The 18,004-nt window shown below is 34.1% G+C and overlaps 1 protein-coding gene across 1 annotated transcript in view; it reads left to right on the top strand.

Moving 5' to 3' along the window:
- Positions 1-18,004, top strand: part of DPYD (dihydropyrimidine dehydrogenase) — a 797,040-nt gene that overhangs the window by 68,299 nt on the left and 710,737 nt on the right. The window contains exon 3 of the mRNA XM_019747023.3: positions 13,590-13,672. Within this exon, the coding sequence (XP_019602582.3) occupies positions 13,590-13,672 (83 nt within the window). The remainder of the gene's footprint in view (positions 1-13,589; positions 13,673-18,004) is intronic.

The raw sequence follows: 18,004 nt of genomic DNA, 5'->3' as shown, positions 1-18,004 counted from the left end.
TCCTAAGTCCCTCTAAGATTCCTTGTAATACTGGTTTGGTGGCAATGAACTCCTTTAGCTTTTTCTTGCCTGCGAAGGTCTTTATCTGTCCTTCGATTCTAAATGATAGCTTTGCTGGGTAGACTAATCTTGGTTGTAAGTCATTGTTTTTTCATCACGTTGAATATTTGTGCCAGTCCCTTCTGGCTGGCAAAGTTTCTGTTGAGAAATCAGCTGACAATCCTATGGGAGCACCCTTCTAAGTTACTAGTGCCTTTCTCTTGCTTCTTTTAGGATTATCTCTTTGTCTTTCACCTTTGCCATTCTAATTATAATGTGTCTTGGTGTGGGCCTGTTTGGGTTCATCTTTTTTGGGATTCTTGGCACTTCCTGGACTTGTGTGTCTATTTTCTTTGCCAGGTTAGGAAAGTTTTCAGTAATTATTTCTTCAAATAGGTTCTCAAACCCTTGCTTTTTCTCTTCTTCTTCTGGTACCCCTACGATGCAAATGTTATTATGCTTCATGTTGTCCCAAAGGTCTCTTAAATTATCCTCATTTTTTTTGGATTCTTTTTTCTTTTTGCTGTTCCAATTGTGTGTTTTCTGTTATGGTGTCTTCCAAATTCTGATTCGATCCTCTGCTTTATCTCCTCTGCTGGTGATTCCTTCTAGTGCATTCCTCATTTCAGTTGTTGTAATCTTTGCATCTGACTGATTCTTTTTTATGATTTCTATATCCTTTTTAATGCTTGCCGTCTCTTTGTTGAAGTTCTCACTAAGTTCATCCTTATAACCATTGTTTTCAACTCTGTCTCTAGTAGGTTGCCTCCATTTCTTTTAGTTCTTTTTCTGGAGTTTTCTCCTGTTCTATCATTTGGGTTGTATTTCTTTGTTTCCTCATTTAGGCTGCTTTTCTGTTTGTTTCTATATATTACGTAGATCTGCTGCATCCTCTAGTCTTGGGCAGGTGGCCTTATGTATTAGGTGCCCTGTAGGGATCAGTGGCACAGTCTTCCTGGTCACCTGCATTGGGTGCTCCAGGAATGTCCCTTGTGTGGGTTATGTGTGACCTCCTGTTATAGTTGAGCCTTGGTTGCTATTGGCAGATCAGTGGGTGGGATTGACCCTCAGCCTGATTAGCTGTGGGGTTTGGCTACCTCCACAGCTTACAGCCTGCTGTGTGGGGGGCTCACCCCATTGATTGGTATTTGTGCCAGTGGGCTCTGGTGCCTGTTGAGGTCACCTTCTGGGAGTCCCAATTGTCGGGTTTTGGATGGTGCTCTGCTGTCGTGTGTAGCCAACCTCCCCAAGTATGTTGGTTCTGGGCCTCTTGCGAGGGGTTCCAGTGCAGGCCCAGGTCGCCTACTGTCTGTTACTGTTTGGAGACTAGCTGATAAGAGCTACAAAGTGATTTGCAGTTGTTTGCTGCTTATGCTAACCCTGGAGGCACATGGGAGAGGCCACACTACAAACTGAGGATATCCGCTACCAGTAGTGGGCCTGGGGTAGCTCTGCAAATTGCCAGGACACCCTGACGCCTACTGCCACCTGTGAGCTCCCTAAGGTTCAGCCCCTGATAAAGCCTCATACAGTATGCAGGTTGGTTGAGGCAGCATCTCAGGGAGACAGTAGAGTGGGAAGAATTATGGTCACCAGATTAATGTATATTCTGGTTTGGTGCCAGTGCTGAGCCTGCAGCTACTCAGCAAAAGTCTCAGTGCAAACTGAGACGAGTTGCCACCTGCCTGGGATCTGTCAGACTGATAGTTTTCAATAAAAGAGTGAAATGTGGACAGGGCTGTCTGCTCTTGGAGGAAGTACCTCCAGCATTCGGAGACTTGGGTGGAGTGGTATCCCAGTGAGTTACCAGGGAAGAGCTGTGGAGCTCACCAGACCAATCAGATTCAGTTTTGGCCATAAGCATAGGGGGAGGGCTCAACACAGGAAAGATGGCAACAGCCTACTGGCTGCACAGGGGAAGGACCCCACACAGAAAAATGCTGACTGTTCTCCAGCCCTCGTCCCCAAGGTACACAACTTAGTCTGCCTTGTGAATGTCTCTGAGACACTTGAGTCACCATCCCTCTACCAGAGTCCAAGGTGAGTTCCTGGGAGTGAGAGAGTTTGGCAGTGGGCCCTCAAGAGGACGACTGGGTTTCCTACTGCCCTCTGTCCCATCCGGATGGTTGGGATCCCCACTTTTCTCCACAGTCAGATGTTGTGGGGGCTTCTCCTCCCAACACCAGCACTTGGGCTGGGGAGACCAGCATAGGGCTGGGGTCCCTTGCTTCTCTGGGGGAGGAATCTCCATGGCCGAGGCATCCCTCCTGGTTCTCTAGATTTTCTTATTTAGATTTATCTTTGAAAGCCTTCCCCTTGTCAAGATTAGGTTAATCAGTAAATAAAATGACTTCTGAAAAGCACATATTAAGATATGTGTGGTGATTTGAGATTGGCAGTACATGACACATAGTACTCCACAATACTTGTTAAAATACTCATACTGCATTTTGTTTGATTATTCTGTAAACCATGTGAGACTCAATCAAAACGTAACCCAGTATTATATAAAGAACTGTGTGGTAAGTTTGAATAAGAAATTAAGTTAAAAAGTAAATACTTAATCTTGAATTTTGTTGCTCTCCTTCAGATATAGGAATTGATGATCAGCAGATAGAAATCAGCAGAACTCTTTCTATTTTTATTTTTGCTTATATTAGGAAAGTCCTAAAATATTACTTACTTCCTACCATGAATGAGGGTTGAACTCTTAAAATATCTCAAAGTAAATATAACTAAAATACATTTTGATTTAGACTATGAACCTGCAAATGAGATTTGTTCTAGCCATTTACAAATGTATAGTGATATTTGAACAGTGCTTTCTTGTTTAGAATATATTTTCACATACATGATCTCATTTAATTTACCCTCACAACAATACTTTGAAATGGGTATCGTTACTTTTATCATGTTCACTTATATCTTCATTTCATGAGGGAATATTTGCAGATTGAGATGTTAAACATTTTCCTAAGAACACGTAAGCAGTTTAGTTGGAAAACTGGAACTCAAAAACAAATTTAGTGTCTCCACAGCTTCTATTTCTTCTGTTATATTCCATTTCACTGTGACTCACATTAGATTCTACTAGACAGGGCCGGATTTTAAGCTGGCCACCATTAGTGAAATGACTTTAGCTAAATGTGATTATGTCTTAATGTTCCCTGAAAGGATTAGAGTAGCTAAGACATACTGAAGGGAAAAGCAATTATCTATTGAAATATGAATCTCTTGATTAGAAGTGGAAATCATATATTGGTATTAGGATGTTCATCTGGAATTTTTAAAAATCTGAATATCATAATTATTTCTTACTTGACTTGTAAAGAACTTCAGTGGGGCTAGTTTTGAGGCTTTTTCATTGAGCGCAGAATTAAAATATAACATTTTACCGGAACAGTAAGTTCACCTAACTGACTCATTCTCTAGGCCTTAGGAATTTCTAACTGCATGAGAAACATATGTGCTGTTATTATCTTTTCCCAATTGACCTTACTGCCTAAAGAAAACTATTACATTAATCAACATTAAATCACCTAAGAATTCTAGTAGTAAAACATGGAGTGTGCTATTTTACTCTAATTCTTCTGATTTTAAAATGTAAATTTATAATTGGTGATAATTCCCTATGGGTCCTTCAGAATATAGTATGCTGCAGGCTTCCCACCATCTGAGATTTGTAATGATCATTAATACATGATTAATATATGGCAATGATTCTCCCACTGGACATGGGCAAACTTGCCTGATGATAATTACCTTATTGCATTGGAATTTTATTTTTTGAAAAAGAAGAGGTTTTTTGTTTGTTTTGTTTTGTTTGTTTGTTTGTTTAAGCTTTCATATTCCCAGTGACTAATGTAGTATCTGGCACCTATTAGATTCTAAATAAATATTGAATGAATGAATTAGTAAATGACTGGCTTTCATTTCTAGCCTGGCAAAGGGATTGACTTTCATATCATATTTTTTATTAGTAATTTGAATACTTGAACTTGGTGTCATTATCCAACATTAATAGAAATTTGCCAACTATTGGACCCCTTGCTTCTCAAGTTACTGGACAACTGGTTATGGACAAAAAATATAACTGGTTATATTTGTAACTTTCATTTCCATATCATCTAGGTCCATTGCAAAATTATCCATCTTGGTATTAAAATGTTGTGAGCATAGACATAGCTCCATAGATGGGTTTCAGGGCATGCATTTGCCCACTGAAATTGTATATGGTATATTGTACGTATGTGCGTATGTATTGTTTTAAATATTTAATTTTTAAAAGGAAATGTTCATGATTTTCATTATACTTTCATAGGGTTCTTACGAACAAAAATTTTAAAATCTTTCTTTATAAATGCTGTACTTAATTTTACTTTATTATTCATAAGAATCACTAGGAAAACATGAAAAATGCACATTTTTTCTCTTACTCCATAAAATCTGATCCATTAAGAAAAAGGTGGGATTTATGGACACTCTTCCTGTTCTTCATCTTTATTATTTTCCTCCACCATTTCCATCATTTATTGAAAACCTTGTATTTGTTCAATGTAGTGAGTGATTTCCATATATTATCTCCTTTAATTCTGCTGGCAACTCTAGAAGGTAAGTATATTTCATATAGAATAAACTGAGTTAAGTAATCTGCTTAAGCACACCTAGTTTATAGGCGATGCCACTGAGTTGTAAGGCTAGAGCCAATTCTACTACCTTAGCCTTTTGTTTTTCTGAATCTGAAGAATTTTGACTCATTTCAAAGACACTTTCAGAAGTAATAAACTTGCAGACATCTCTACACCAGGAGAATTAATTTCTCTCTTCTCTGTATTCTCACTAGATTGTGATCAACTTGGCGTCTTATCTTATTTACCTTTATATCCTTGGAACTTGGTATGATGCCTGACAAATAGTAGATTTTCGATAATATTTTTCTGATTTGAAACTTAATTGATTAGTTTGAGCTTTTGTTATTTAATAATTCCGAGACTTAGGTTGTAGTAGCTGTGCTATTAACTCTCTGTGACCTCAATAGTGTAGGACTGAGTTTTCTCATTTATTAAAATTAGTTATCTAATCTAAAAAATTTAAGTTAGTATATAAATCTCAGATCCAACCTGTTTAGTTTTAGTTATTGTGATTATTTCATAAAGGAAATTCAGTCCTATGGAAATTAAGTCCAATAGTAATTACAAATTCTTTTATTTAATAATGTAATTTGCTATCGGTTTGCTTCTTTGCTGTTTCATGCAGCATATGAATCAGTAGATGTTTGGTTCAATTTGTTATTGTTTGTTTTAGTTTAAACAAAGATGACTCAGTTATCTTATTTAAATTTTTCAGCATCCAGATATTTGCTAGTGTGTTATTTTGCTCCTGTGTTGATGTTCTACTCATTTGTTTTATTATACTTTTATACAGTTCTTAACACAGAAGAGATATAAAATCTATCACAGTTGAAACTCTAGACCTTCCCTCAACCCATGGGGATTCACTTGGCAGGAGGCCACCAGAACCAGTTCTTTTTGATGCTTAGTTTCTGGTTTCTACTTTAATTGTTGCCAAAACCTGAGCACTTGGGAATTTGATTGCTCATTATATTTGTCACAGTGGTATCACAAACCCAAAGAAAGACTGTTGCATGCAAAATATTTATGGGTATTAATTTGGCCTAAACATGTGTATATTGAGTTCCTTATTTTTCTGCATTGTAAAGTATAACATCTCTAGACAGAAATAAGAATTCTGCAAGAACTTGTGCCTACCCCACTCACTTTACTGGTAGACTATTATCCATCCAGTCTAGTGCCCAAATTTAACAACGAACACCTAAAGAAGGACCTATTACCGAACTTTATTACATACACTTTATTTAATTTACTCTTTTGAAGTTGTCAGTCTCTAGGGGATTTGCGTCTGACTCTGAGGACAGACTACTTGGGTTCAAATCCCTGCCTTGTCCCTTAATATCTATATGACTTGAGGCAAATTACCTTAATCTCCCTGAGCCAATTTCCTCATTTGTAAAGTAAGGATATCTATGGTTCTTCTGCAGATTGAATGGGTAGAGTTCCTAGAAAAGTATCTAACACAGTAAGCCTTCAATATTAGCTAGTTTCCTATTATTCTTCCATATATGCCAAAAACTTACAACATTTACCATGATTGCTAATATGGATTTCCAGTTTCCTTCTAATTAAAGTAGAGATAATCTTTGCCTGTTGTGGCAAATGGAATATATAGTCAGCACTAAATTTAATACCTTTTATGTTTTTCTATTTTCCCTATGTGCTCCCAACTTGCTTGATCCACAATGTTCAGGTTAGTAGGCCTGCTTCTTATTCCAGTTTTATTACTAATCACTGATTTTTCTTCTTGTTGTACTTGCTAATCTGAGAAGTAGTTCATTTATTCTCTCCCTGTGTCCCCTCTTCCCTTTCATTTACTCTCTGCCTTTCCCTTCCTTCTTTCCTACACCTTGCTTCTGCTATGATGGTTGCAGCATTCTCATGCAGTTGTTTTGATCAGAGGAAATTATGATGCAATTAAAAGTTGGAAGTGTAAATTATCACCACGGACAAGGTAATTTTTAAAAATTGTTTGGTAGTTTTTTATATCCTGGAAAAAAAGTTGCCTATGTCTGAAATTGTGTTCTGGGAAAGTCCTCCTAACATATAGAATCCACTAGGATGAACAACATATTGATATTGGTTACTTAAAAATGAGTTTTTTTCTCAGATTCATACTGGTGAGCTGTGCTGAAAATAGACTTTGATAGGAGGATATTGGCTCCACTTTACATATAGTTTTCCTGAATGTTAGGAAAATATTATTCATAGTAGACATGACAGTGAATCTGTTTGCCTCTCACTCAATGGATCTGAGGCTTAATTTTATTTATGGAGATGATGAACAGATAAAGATGTTAGTTGCTTGAGATGTATATCTCATTATGTCTGAATTAGAATTCAACTCTTGTATCTTCTTGGTACTTTTATATATTGTTCTAGGGGGGAAATATATATATATATACATATTTATATATATCTATATAGTTCTATATAGATATATAGGTCTATAGATATATAGATATATATAGACATATATAGATATAGATATAGATATATAGATATATATAGACATATATATCTATATATATCTTGGATTTGATTTCCATTTCAGGACACAGAAGTAATTTTGGTCAAGATAACAATTAGATTTTTTGCATCTTTACTGACCAGTCAGAGCAGCTCCATAACAACCAATCAGAATGCACAATTTCGACCAATCAGGATAGTGCTATATGGACCAATCAGATTGTACAAATCTGGATTCCTCATTTACATAGAAATGGACCAATCGGGGACCATGTCAGGAACTTTTTCTATATAAATGTGCCACCTGTTTGTCTCAGAGGAGTGCACTTTTTATTTCCTCCAGAGGTTACATCTTACTGGTTCGCAAAATGTTCATCTGAATAAAGTTTCTCCTTTTTCCACATCCCAGAGCAGGGGCTTCTTTTGGCATTGGATTAGTGGCCGTGAACTTTTGTTGATCATTTCTTCTTTAATGTCTTTTATCAACTTGTTCTTCTACAGCTGTAGAGGCCAAGATAAAGTACAAATTACAATGCAGAAGGTGAAGAGGAGGAAGGTTATCTTTCCCTAGGCCAGCTACTCACTCTCCTGGATTACTACTTCAAGCTTTTTCATTTCTCCTGTAAGTCTTAATGACTTCTGTATCATTTTCATTCTAACATCACTTCCCATCTCATTGAGAATAAAGCAAACATGAAAAATGTTAACTCCATATCTATTTAACTACCTTCCTTGTTTCCTCCCATTATTGTGGGCATGCTGTGTGCATATGAGTATCAATCCTCACACTCTCTTCTAGATTCCGTTGCCATTTGCCTATTCAAGAACTTTGACTGCAGCAGCTTAACTCTCTCCCTCTCCTGTTCCATCAAAGCTTATCTAAATCATTACTACTAGCATATATTATTATGCTGATGTATATGTGATGCACAGGCATATTATTTATACGTTACTTGTGCTGTTAAAAATTTAACTCTCTAGTGACTGCCATTTTCCCATTTATCTGTCACATATTTTTATTTTCTCTTTGGGAGAAAAATTCCTTGATAAAGTTGTTCATACTAGTAGCCTAAAATTCTCTCCATATACACTCCCTTGAATCTATTCAAAAGACTTTCGCACCTAAATTTCTACCCAAATTCCTCTCTTAAGTCCAGTGGTTGTTTTCCAGTTCTCATCTTCAAAAAAGAAAAAAAAAAAGAAATAATAAAAGGTTATTTTTTATTTTTGTTTATTATATTTTATTCTACAGTTTTTCTCAAAGGACTTGAGACCTGGATTTGGGGATGACAAGATGTGTTTGCTTTTGATTCTAAGCTACTGTGTCATGCTATTGTAGCAGGCTGCCTTAAATATTTGCTATCTGTGACTTCCTTTTGCTGTGGGCATTATTGCTCTAGTTTAGAGAGAAACTTTAAATGGCTAAATTGAGATCTTAAAATTCTCTCTTAATTACAGTATTGCAATTATCAGGCCCTTCCATTGGTTTTAATGATTACATCTCACATTTCCTATAGCATTGTGGGCCTTAAAGTCAGTACCCTAACTCAAAACAATTGCTTTAAAATAAAGAGATTCAGATACACTGTTAATTGATTTTGTTAATCTCTGGTAAATGAAAAGTTTCTAAGGTTTTCTTTAAAACCAACCATACAAAACAAAAATATCCTATCAAGGGAAAGATTTCTTTCTATTAAATGACTCCATTTAGCAAAGATGATCATTGGAAAACAAAGTGCTAATTGGAAATTTTGAGGAGACAATTTGAAATATATAGACGAGGGTAAAGGGGATCAAATATATGGTGATGGAAAGAGAACTGACTCTGGGAGGTGAACACACATGTCACACATAGATGATGTAATACAGAATTGTACACCTGAATCCTATTGTACACCTGAAACTTTACTAATAATTGTCACTCCAATAAACTTTAATTAAAAAAATCAAACAAACAAACAAAAATATGAAAACTTTCATAAATTAATTGGCAAATAATCAAAGTAGGCAAAATTGTAATCAGTGACGTATATCTTTAATTGGAAAATTAAGAAATATTTTAAAAGTCCCGTCCTGTTTTAGTTTCTCTTGTTACTAGCATGTATTTTGTTGTGTTATATTTTCTGAAAACAGCATGTTTGACAGGGAATATACAAATATTTCCCAAATCTTTAAAAATCTTATTTATGAATTATCTTGAAGTAAAAAAGAAACATAAACCCATAATTGAAAGTTTGGAAAATAATGAAAAGTATAAGTGAAAAAGAGACACCCTTATTTATTCAACATTCTGAGATAATCTGAGTTAAACTATTTCATTTCTCATCTTTTTAAATCTGTTTGTTTTCCAAAATTGTAATCATATCACACATGATACTCAGTTTTATAGCGTCTTTAAAAAGTTACATGCTGTCATAAAAACATTGGCTTGTTAAAATTCTACCTTAACAGCATTTGTAATAAATGCATAACACCCTCAAATTTAAAAAGCCCTATTTATTGAACCATTCCTTTATTATTGAAAGTTTAAGATTTTTCACCCAATTTTTCACTGCCACGAAAATGCTGCAATAAACATCTATGAGCAAAAAATTATTTTGAAAAATTATCCCCATAGAAATATTCAAAAGGGCATTATGGTTTGTAAAGTGAAAAATTTATATTTGTCCTACCCCCTTTTTTTTTGGTCTCACTGCCACTACTAAAGCAAACAATAAAGAAAAACTATACTTTCTACTCTAGAGGCCCGGTCTCTAACTGGACTTATTTTTATTCCAGAAGTACTGGAAAAATATCCTTCAAAGGCCGTTTAATCCAAATAATGTAGTTGTTCATCTTTGCAATTATAATTGTATAAATGTCATCCTTTAATACTATTGACTATAGAGAGAAAAAGATCATAATTTTATTAATGAAGTATCAAAGCATATCAGGATAAGGAATTGGATTTTTAGTACAGAATTTTAACAAATAACAAAGTGTTATTTTATTAGTATTAGCTGGTAGCTAACATTTACCAAGTTTTTGATACTTGAATCTATTTATATGCGTTCTTTAATTTTAATTACAGTGATATGTGATTGCATTATAACTTCTTAAACAGAGTTCAAACTCTTTTCTTAAAACTTCTTTATTGCAGGGTAATTTTATGTGGAAAAGTAAACATATTTTAAGTATTTAATCATATGAGTTTTCACAAAATGAATTAAATAGTGTCCAGAAGACCTTCTTATGCCTCTTATAGTCCTGTCCACCAACTTTGAACATCTTGGTTAGTTTTGCCTGTTTTTAAAATAACAGCTTTATTGAGATATAATTCACACGCCATGAAGTGCATTCTTTTGAAGTGTATAATGCAGTAGTTTTTAGTATATTCAGAGTTGTGCATCCATCACCACTAATTCAGAACACTTTAGTCTCCCTAAAAAGTAAACCCATTACCATTAGCAATCATTCCACTGTTTCTCCAGCTGCTGCCAAGCAGTAATCTCCTTTCTATCTCTAAGGATTTGCCTATATGTACTGCCAGTTTCATAGACGTAGAATCATACAATGTGGCCTTGAGTATCTGGCTTTTTCATTTGGCATAATGTTTTCAAGGCTCATCCATGTTGTAGCATGTATTAAACTTCGCTTTTTATGGCCAAATAATATTCCATTGTATCAGTATACCACATTTGCTTCCATTTATCCTTTGATTGACTTGGTTTTTTCCTACTTTTTGTCTTTTACGAATAATGCTGTTATGAAAATTTGTGTACAAATATTTGTGCAGTTACATGTTGCTCTATATGTCTATTCTTATGCCAGTACCACACTATCTTAATTATTATAGTTTTGTAGTAAGTGTTGAAATCAGGAAGTATGATTCTTCAACTTTGCTCTTTTGTTTTTAAGAATGTTTTCATTATTCTGGGTGCCTTGCAATTTCATATGAAATTTAGGATCATCTTGTCAAACTCTGCAAAAAAAATTCAGCTGGGATTTTGACAGGACTTGCATTGAATCTTTAGATTAATTTAGGGAGTACTACCATCTTAACAAATTAAGTATTCTAATCCATGAACATGGATATGGATGTCTTTCCATTTATTTTATTCTTCTTTATTAATATCATTTTTTGGTGATGTTTTATTCTTTGTCTTATGCTTCTTTTCTTAACTTTATTTGGAAGTATTTTATTCTTTTTTATGCTCATAAATGTAATTACCTTATTTTCAATTTTGGATTATTCATTGTAGCTTTGCCTATTTTTGAACTTCAAGTAAGTGTAATAATTTTGCTATGTGTTCTTTTGTGTATCACTTTTTTGGCTCAGTACTGTCTCTGTGAGATGCATCTATATTACTCCACATAGCTATAATTTGTTTATTCTCTATGTAGCTTCCCACTGTATTAATATACTAATATTTATATATTCCATCTTGATGTGCATTTGATTTGTTTCCAGTTTTCAGCTATTCTAAAAAGTGGCACTATTAAAATTCTTGTAAAAGACTTTAGGTGAGCATATTATACGTTTGTTCTGAGTGTATTCCAAGGTGTGAATGTTGAGCTTTTGACAGTGCTGCCAAATCGCTTTACAAAGTGGTTGTAACAATTTACATTTCCATCAGCAGTACTTCAGTTGCTTTTTATACTAAAAACAAAACAAAGCAAAACAAAATACTTTCCGTGATCTATTTTTTTCACTTTAGGCATTTCCAAAGTCTGTCGTGGTGTATCATAGTTTAAATTTGCATCTTCCTCATGACTAATGATGTTGAGTATGTTTTTTCTTTCTTTTTTTAATTGGCTATTTGGATATTCTCTTTTACATAGTGTTTATATAAGTCTTTTGCCCATTGGGTTATTTGTCTTTTTCATATTTATTTGTGGGAGTTTTAAATTTATTATGGACATAAGTCATTTAAATGGTGTGATACTGGCATAAGTATAGGAAATTGAGCAGTTGGCCATAATGGACTCTAGAAACAGACGCCATACACAATGTGACTTACTTTATGGAAAGATGATTCTGAATTATAGTGGGGAAAATGATGGTCTTTTCAATAAATGGTGCCAATTTAATTGATTACCTATATGGTGTATTTCCTAATTTACACCGCATATAAATATCAATCCCAGATAGATTGCACATCTAAATATGAAATGTAAAATAATAAAGCTTTGTGAAAAGATACAGGAAGATCTATTCATAACCTTGAGGAAGTCAAAAGTTTCTTAAATAGGACACAAGCACTAAACATAAATTTAAGCAATAATACATTGGGCCTCATTAAAAATAAGAAGTTCTCTTCATGAAAAGACACTACTAAAAAAGTGAAAAGACAGAGGGCATGAGATGCTATTTCCAATTTACATACCTAAAAGAGGACAGTTATTCACAATTCAAATTATTTTAGATACTTTTTGGTAATTTTCATTATAAAGTATATAAATATGTATCAAAATAGATCTTTGCCTTAATTTAGCTGATTCAAAAATCGAAGTGAATATAGTAGTATATATACCCATAGGTTTTAAATAAATTAATTCTTAAACATTGGAAATTATTAATCTAGATTCTGTAGTTTTCTAAAATGCAGCATATTATTTACAATTCGAGACTAGAACTAACACATTAAGATTTAAAATTTTATTTAATTTTTCTGTTTGTTAACTAAAACAGTCAGTTCATATATGTTATTACTTAAGTACAATTAAATTCTACATGAAATTTAAAGTGCCAAAGATTCATATGGATTTATTTAGTCTAAAATTATATTTTCAAAACTTACTAGGGTCATGTAAGATTAAGTTAGTTTTAAATAAAAAATAGTTAAAATTGTAATAAAATTAAAAAAAGACTTTTAGAAAATTTAGCCCATTGATGCTAAGAACCTGATATAATGTCACTTAATTATAAGAAATGTGTGTGTGTTTAAAATTGTAAACATTATGTATACAATTGTTATTTAAAGATGTTATAAAATTTTTATTCCAAAATGTTGGAACTTTTAGTATCATATTATACCTGGGCTCTCTCTTTTCATCTCAGTAAATGCTAATTTATTTAGAATTAAATATTTATGATATACAGTTTATTGTGATTTCAAACTTTATTGACTTTCTCTTGTGAATTTAAATTGGCTTTGCTATACTCAAGATTATTTCAGAGAAGTGATTTTTATTCCCCCAAACTCAATAAGAAATACTAATTTCTTCTATTTTCCCAATTTTGGAAAATTGGTAAAAAAGACTACTGTGACAGCTGTATCATAAGAGGTTTTTATTTTGTTATTGTTGAATTCACACTGTCAATTTTAATGAATCCTACCCAATTAAAGTGGTATGCATATCTTTCATGAGCCCATAATCTATATAATCAATTATATTTTTACATAATTGCATAGATATAATTTTATCTCAGGATGTTGGAGGATTAATGCATTTTTTAATATGTTGCAGAATTGTGAGAAACTAGAGAATAATTTTGATGACATCAAGCACACGACTCTTGGTGAGAGAGGAGCTCTCAGAGAAGCAATGAGGTAAGTCTGAGTCACCATAGCAACAGTCACAGATGTGGTAAAGAAAAAGTCATTCTTCATTATTGGGGGAACAAATGAGTTCATTGCCACCATTCAGCTCTGTTCTCTAAGGTATTAATTTGTCAGTGGAGAGACTTCCCTTGAGGCTGTACTTTGGTTTTGAAGCTGCATAAATGTTAAGCCTCAGTGCACAGTAAAAAATGTAAATGTTTAATTTGTTACTTAAAATGCTTAAGGGGTGTCTTGTTTTATATTTATACTAAACTGTGTGATTGAATGGAAATATTGTTCATCTAAATTCTGTCAATATATAAAAAAATAAACAATACAATGGTGGTTTAACTGAGTAGTATTTCCTCCTAATTAATATTTAATTAAAAAAGAGGCACTTAAAATTTCATATTATGTTAGATTTTATAGGATTATATCATCATATTTTTAAACTGATTTACATTTTCACACTATTATAGAACATATGGATTTTTTTTCAAAGAAAGTAGCCTATAATAAGCCTGATGTTTTCTCTTTTTTCACAATTTAACACTATTATTTATGAATATTTCTCTGAATTTCATCCCAAACTGGATGCCTTTTTAATAACTTTTAGAAAGTAGTCTTTAAATCTATCTGATCAGAATCAAGGAATGTTTTTTACTAGACATTAAATATATGTGAGAAATAAAACTCATTATCGTTATAGCTATAAAACAATAACAAGTAATATTAACTTAAATGTTCTGAGTTGAACTTTTGAGTGGGATAATTTCCTACATCATGGTGCAGAAATAGCATATTTACCTTTATTTAGCTTATGAAATTAAAATTGATTTATATATATAGTACATCTAATATATATATATATATATATTTAAAAATATAGCTCCTATTAATGCTCATTTTTTTTAGGATCTTAGCTCAAGGCAAAAAAAATTTAAAATAAAAGAAAAGACAAACCACGAGGTTTCCTAGAAGGGTAGTTTGAGTACAATTTTGTTATTGCTAGCACACTGTTACCATATACTTTAGTTTAGAAGCTGCTCTCATTTAGCAACCTCTCTTTTACCATGCAAGCAGCAGGGGAAAGTAATTAAATTTAATAGAAGCTACCCTCATTTTGAAGCCACTTCTATTTAAAACCACAGGGGGAGGTAATTAAATTTAATGGAAACAGTAGCTTCTACACAAAGATACATGGTACTTCTGTATAGATGATTATGATGTCACAAAAAGAGGAATAATATATTACTAGTACAGAGAAATTACCAGATGGAGCAGTGAGCCTATTTTGTTGCTAATGTCTTTACTAATAAAAAAAAGAGGGAAAAATAAAACTGAGTACACAATAGAGAATTTAGATCTATAAAATGCAATCAGACATCCTCAGAAAGTTAAACTTATTGATAATAGTAGTGGATTAAAAATGAAGTGTAGAGTATATTGTGGAAGAGTTCAATGCAGAAATTATGAATGAACTTCTATTTTTCAATAGTTTCTATCCTCTGTCTAAAACTACCACAGTTATAAATTGAACACATCATTTTTGTGTATGCCTATTATAATAATTTTGAATATATTAAGCATGCAAACCAATATTTATTTAGAAAGCTATTCTCTGCATTTTTGTATCTATTCAGTTTAAAGTAAACACATAGATGTGTAGGAAGACGAAAAGAATGAAAGAATTGCAGAGAGACAATATGAATGAAAATAGATGTGAGAGGGAACTATAATGAACAGGGAAAGAACATGTAATTAGTATAGAAAATTTGTCATTAAGAAAAAACAAATTGAATTATGGGAGAAATGTGTATGAAGAGATTATTAAATTCTGCCAAATTTTGTAACAATTGCCATTTTGAAAAATACTAGGATATTCTGCTTTTTAAAAAGTAGAGATGAACTAATGAGAAAAACAAGTATTACTCAGTTGGAATAACCTCTGTAGCACCATGCTATGAGATAAAGCAGTAGTAGTCTAGATAATTTCAATCAGCATTTAATTTTATGGCTGTGTAATGTACTTTCTTTGCATAGTTTGCATATATTGCACACATACACAGACATATTATTGGTAATGTTTACATTCACTAAACACAATTAAATAATTTAGTAACCAAAAACATTTAACAATTTAGTATACTGTGGGCCTGGCACTTTTTTTTTTTCTTCTGCCTTTAGAAAATTCAGCAGGAGTTCATTCCTTTACGTGTGAGATTATGGAAACATAAACAAAAAATTATAATGCCGTGTGACTAATAGAGTAAGAGAAAAATGCACGAAGGGACAAAAATTAATTGCTCTCTCATCTATGATCATCTTTTGCCTTACATGAGGGGTGTCTGGATCGGAGAAGACCATGGAGAGGATGAGAAATTTGATCTAGGCCTTGAAAGATGGCCAGAGTTGCAGGTAGAGGGAACAGTTTGGGGCAAAGGCATGGAGGTAGGTAGGTGCAAGGAGGATTCCAGGAACAGTAAGTGCTCTGATACAGAGCACAATTTTTCAAGCTTTTTTGACTATACGTTTTACCACAAAACTGACATAGGCAGAGTTTTATAGGCAATAATATCTCTCCTTAGATGCCAAGAATCCCTGGGTGGAAATGGAGCAATAGGAGGTTGCCAAGGATAATGAGAGCAATTCAGAATCTCAGAGTGAGAGAGGGGACAGTGGGAGACAGGTATGAATAGTTTGCCAAAAACCTCCCTTAGCACAGGGGCTGGTCTCAGGAGCCTGGTTGGAAATGTGTTTTGTTGCCATATTCTAGAGGCCAGTTACCTAACATCTAGTTTGCCATGATAAAGAATTTAAGTTGTTTCAGGGAGTCATTGTGGTTTTTAAGAAAGGGAAGAGAAGATTAGATATAAAAACTATGAAGATAATTTTATAGCTCTGTAGAATTCTAGTAGGGGAAGAAGATACAATGCAGGGATGGATAAAGCCAGTCATTTAGTTAATAAACATTTATGGAGTTTCTCTAATATATCAGATAATGGGGTTACAGATATGAATGAGACACAGTCCCTGCTCTCAAGGAGCTGACAGTCTAGTGGAGGAGACAGGTACAAAAATCAAATGCTTGATGTGAAGACAGACCCCCAGTACTAATTTCTTGCCCTGGGCCCAAAACTCCACTCTAGCTTTCTGTAGATCCACGGTCAGGGCATTGCTTGGCTATGGAAGAGTCATCTTCTCTCACTACTTAGTCTCTGTGGCAGCCCTCAGTTGGTTCCAGTCACCCACAGTGGTGCTCTACTCCTGAGTATGTCTAACCTGGAGAAGCTGGAGCGGAACTGGACTGAATCTGAAGACTGACCTTTTGTGGCTACTCATTTGGGGTCCTTTCTCCAAGTTGAGTATACATCCTTGTTGATTAAGGCTCTCTTATTTGGATGAACTTAGAACAAAAAAGAGAGGATTCTGCCCTTGTTCAGTTCTCTGCCACCTCGTCCAGTCCTTCTTCCTGGCCCTTCCTCGCCATGCAGTCTTGAACCTGTTCTGTCAAGATCTCATCCATGAATCATTTCAGACACCTCCCGTTCTTCCCCCAACCCCCTAGTCCTCTGGCTGGCTGTATGAACAGACAAGGAGCTACAGCCTACACTGGAGTGTGCTGGCTAAATACAGCAGCTGTTGGGTTAGGTTTTAGTCCATAATCAAGATGGGAAAAATAACTTTAAAATTTTCACAGCAGAGAGTGGTGGGAATGAGAGCGCTGGAGAGCTCAGTGACCCCACTAAGATAAGGGTAGGAGGGTGTCAAGGTCACCAGAGGGGAGAGAAATGTGAGAAATTTAGAAATTTTAGAACATAAACCTGATGTGACTTTGTGACTGAATAGTCTCAATAAATCGTAAACCTGATTTAATCTGTGTGTTTAAAAGCTTTTAAAGTTTTCTTCTGCTTTTGGAATAAAATTGAATTTATTTGTGTGTCTTGGTAGATAGTAAATTGCATGAGGGCAGGAGGATTGCTATTTTGCTTCTCCTTTGTATTCTTACCCTTACTGTACTGTTGTATCATTGGAATTAACCTCAAGTCATTCGTAAAAGGTAAAGAAATTCATAGACTCAGCCTGAAATTCATAGACTCAGCCTGAAATGAAAGGAAGGAAGTTTATTCAAGGAGAAAGATGCCGGCATAGAAGTTGCCGGGGCAGACAACTGCCCCTCACTTCAGGTCAGCTTTTTCTTCTATAGGAAACGGTAGGTAAATTTCCTTACATTAGGAGATGTGACGTACAGACTGAGGTAATTTGATTCATATATGTTGGTTATATAAGTAGTTTCTTTCAGTGCATGCTCTTACCCAGAATGCATACAGAAAACCCACG

The sequence above is a fragment of the Rhinolophus sinicus genome, chromosome 7, assembly GCF_057876585.1.
Source record: "Rhinolophus sinicus isolate RSI-liver-muscle chromosome 7, RSI-T2T, whole genome shotgun sequence".
Taxonomy (NCBI): Eukaryota; Metazoa; Chordata; class Mammalia; order Chiroptera; family Rhinolophidae; genus Rhinolophus; species Rhinolophus sinicus.
Note: the sequence above shows the minus strand (reverse complement) of the source record. Positions and strands in the feature narration are given on the sequence as shown.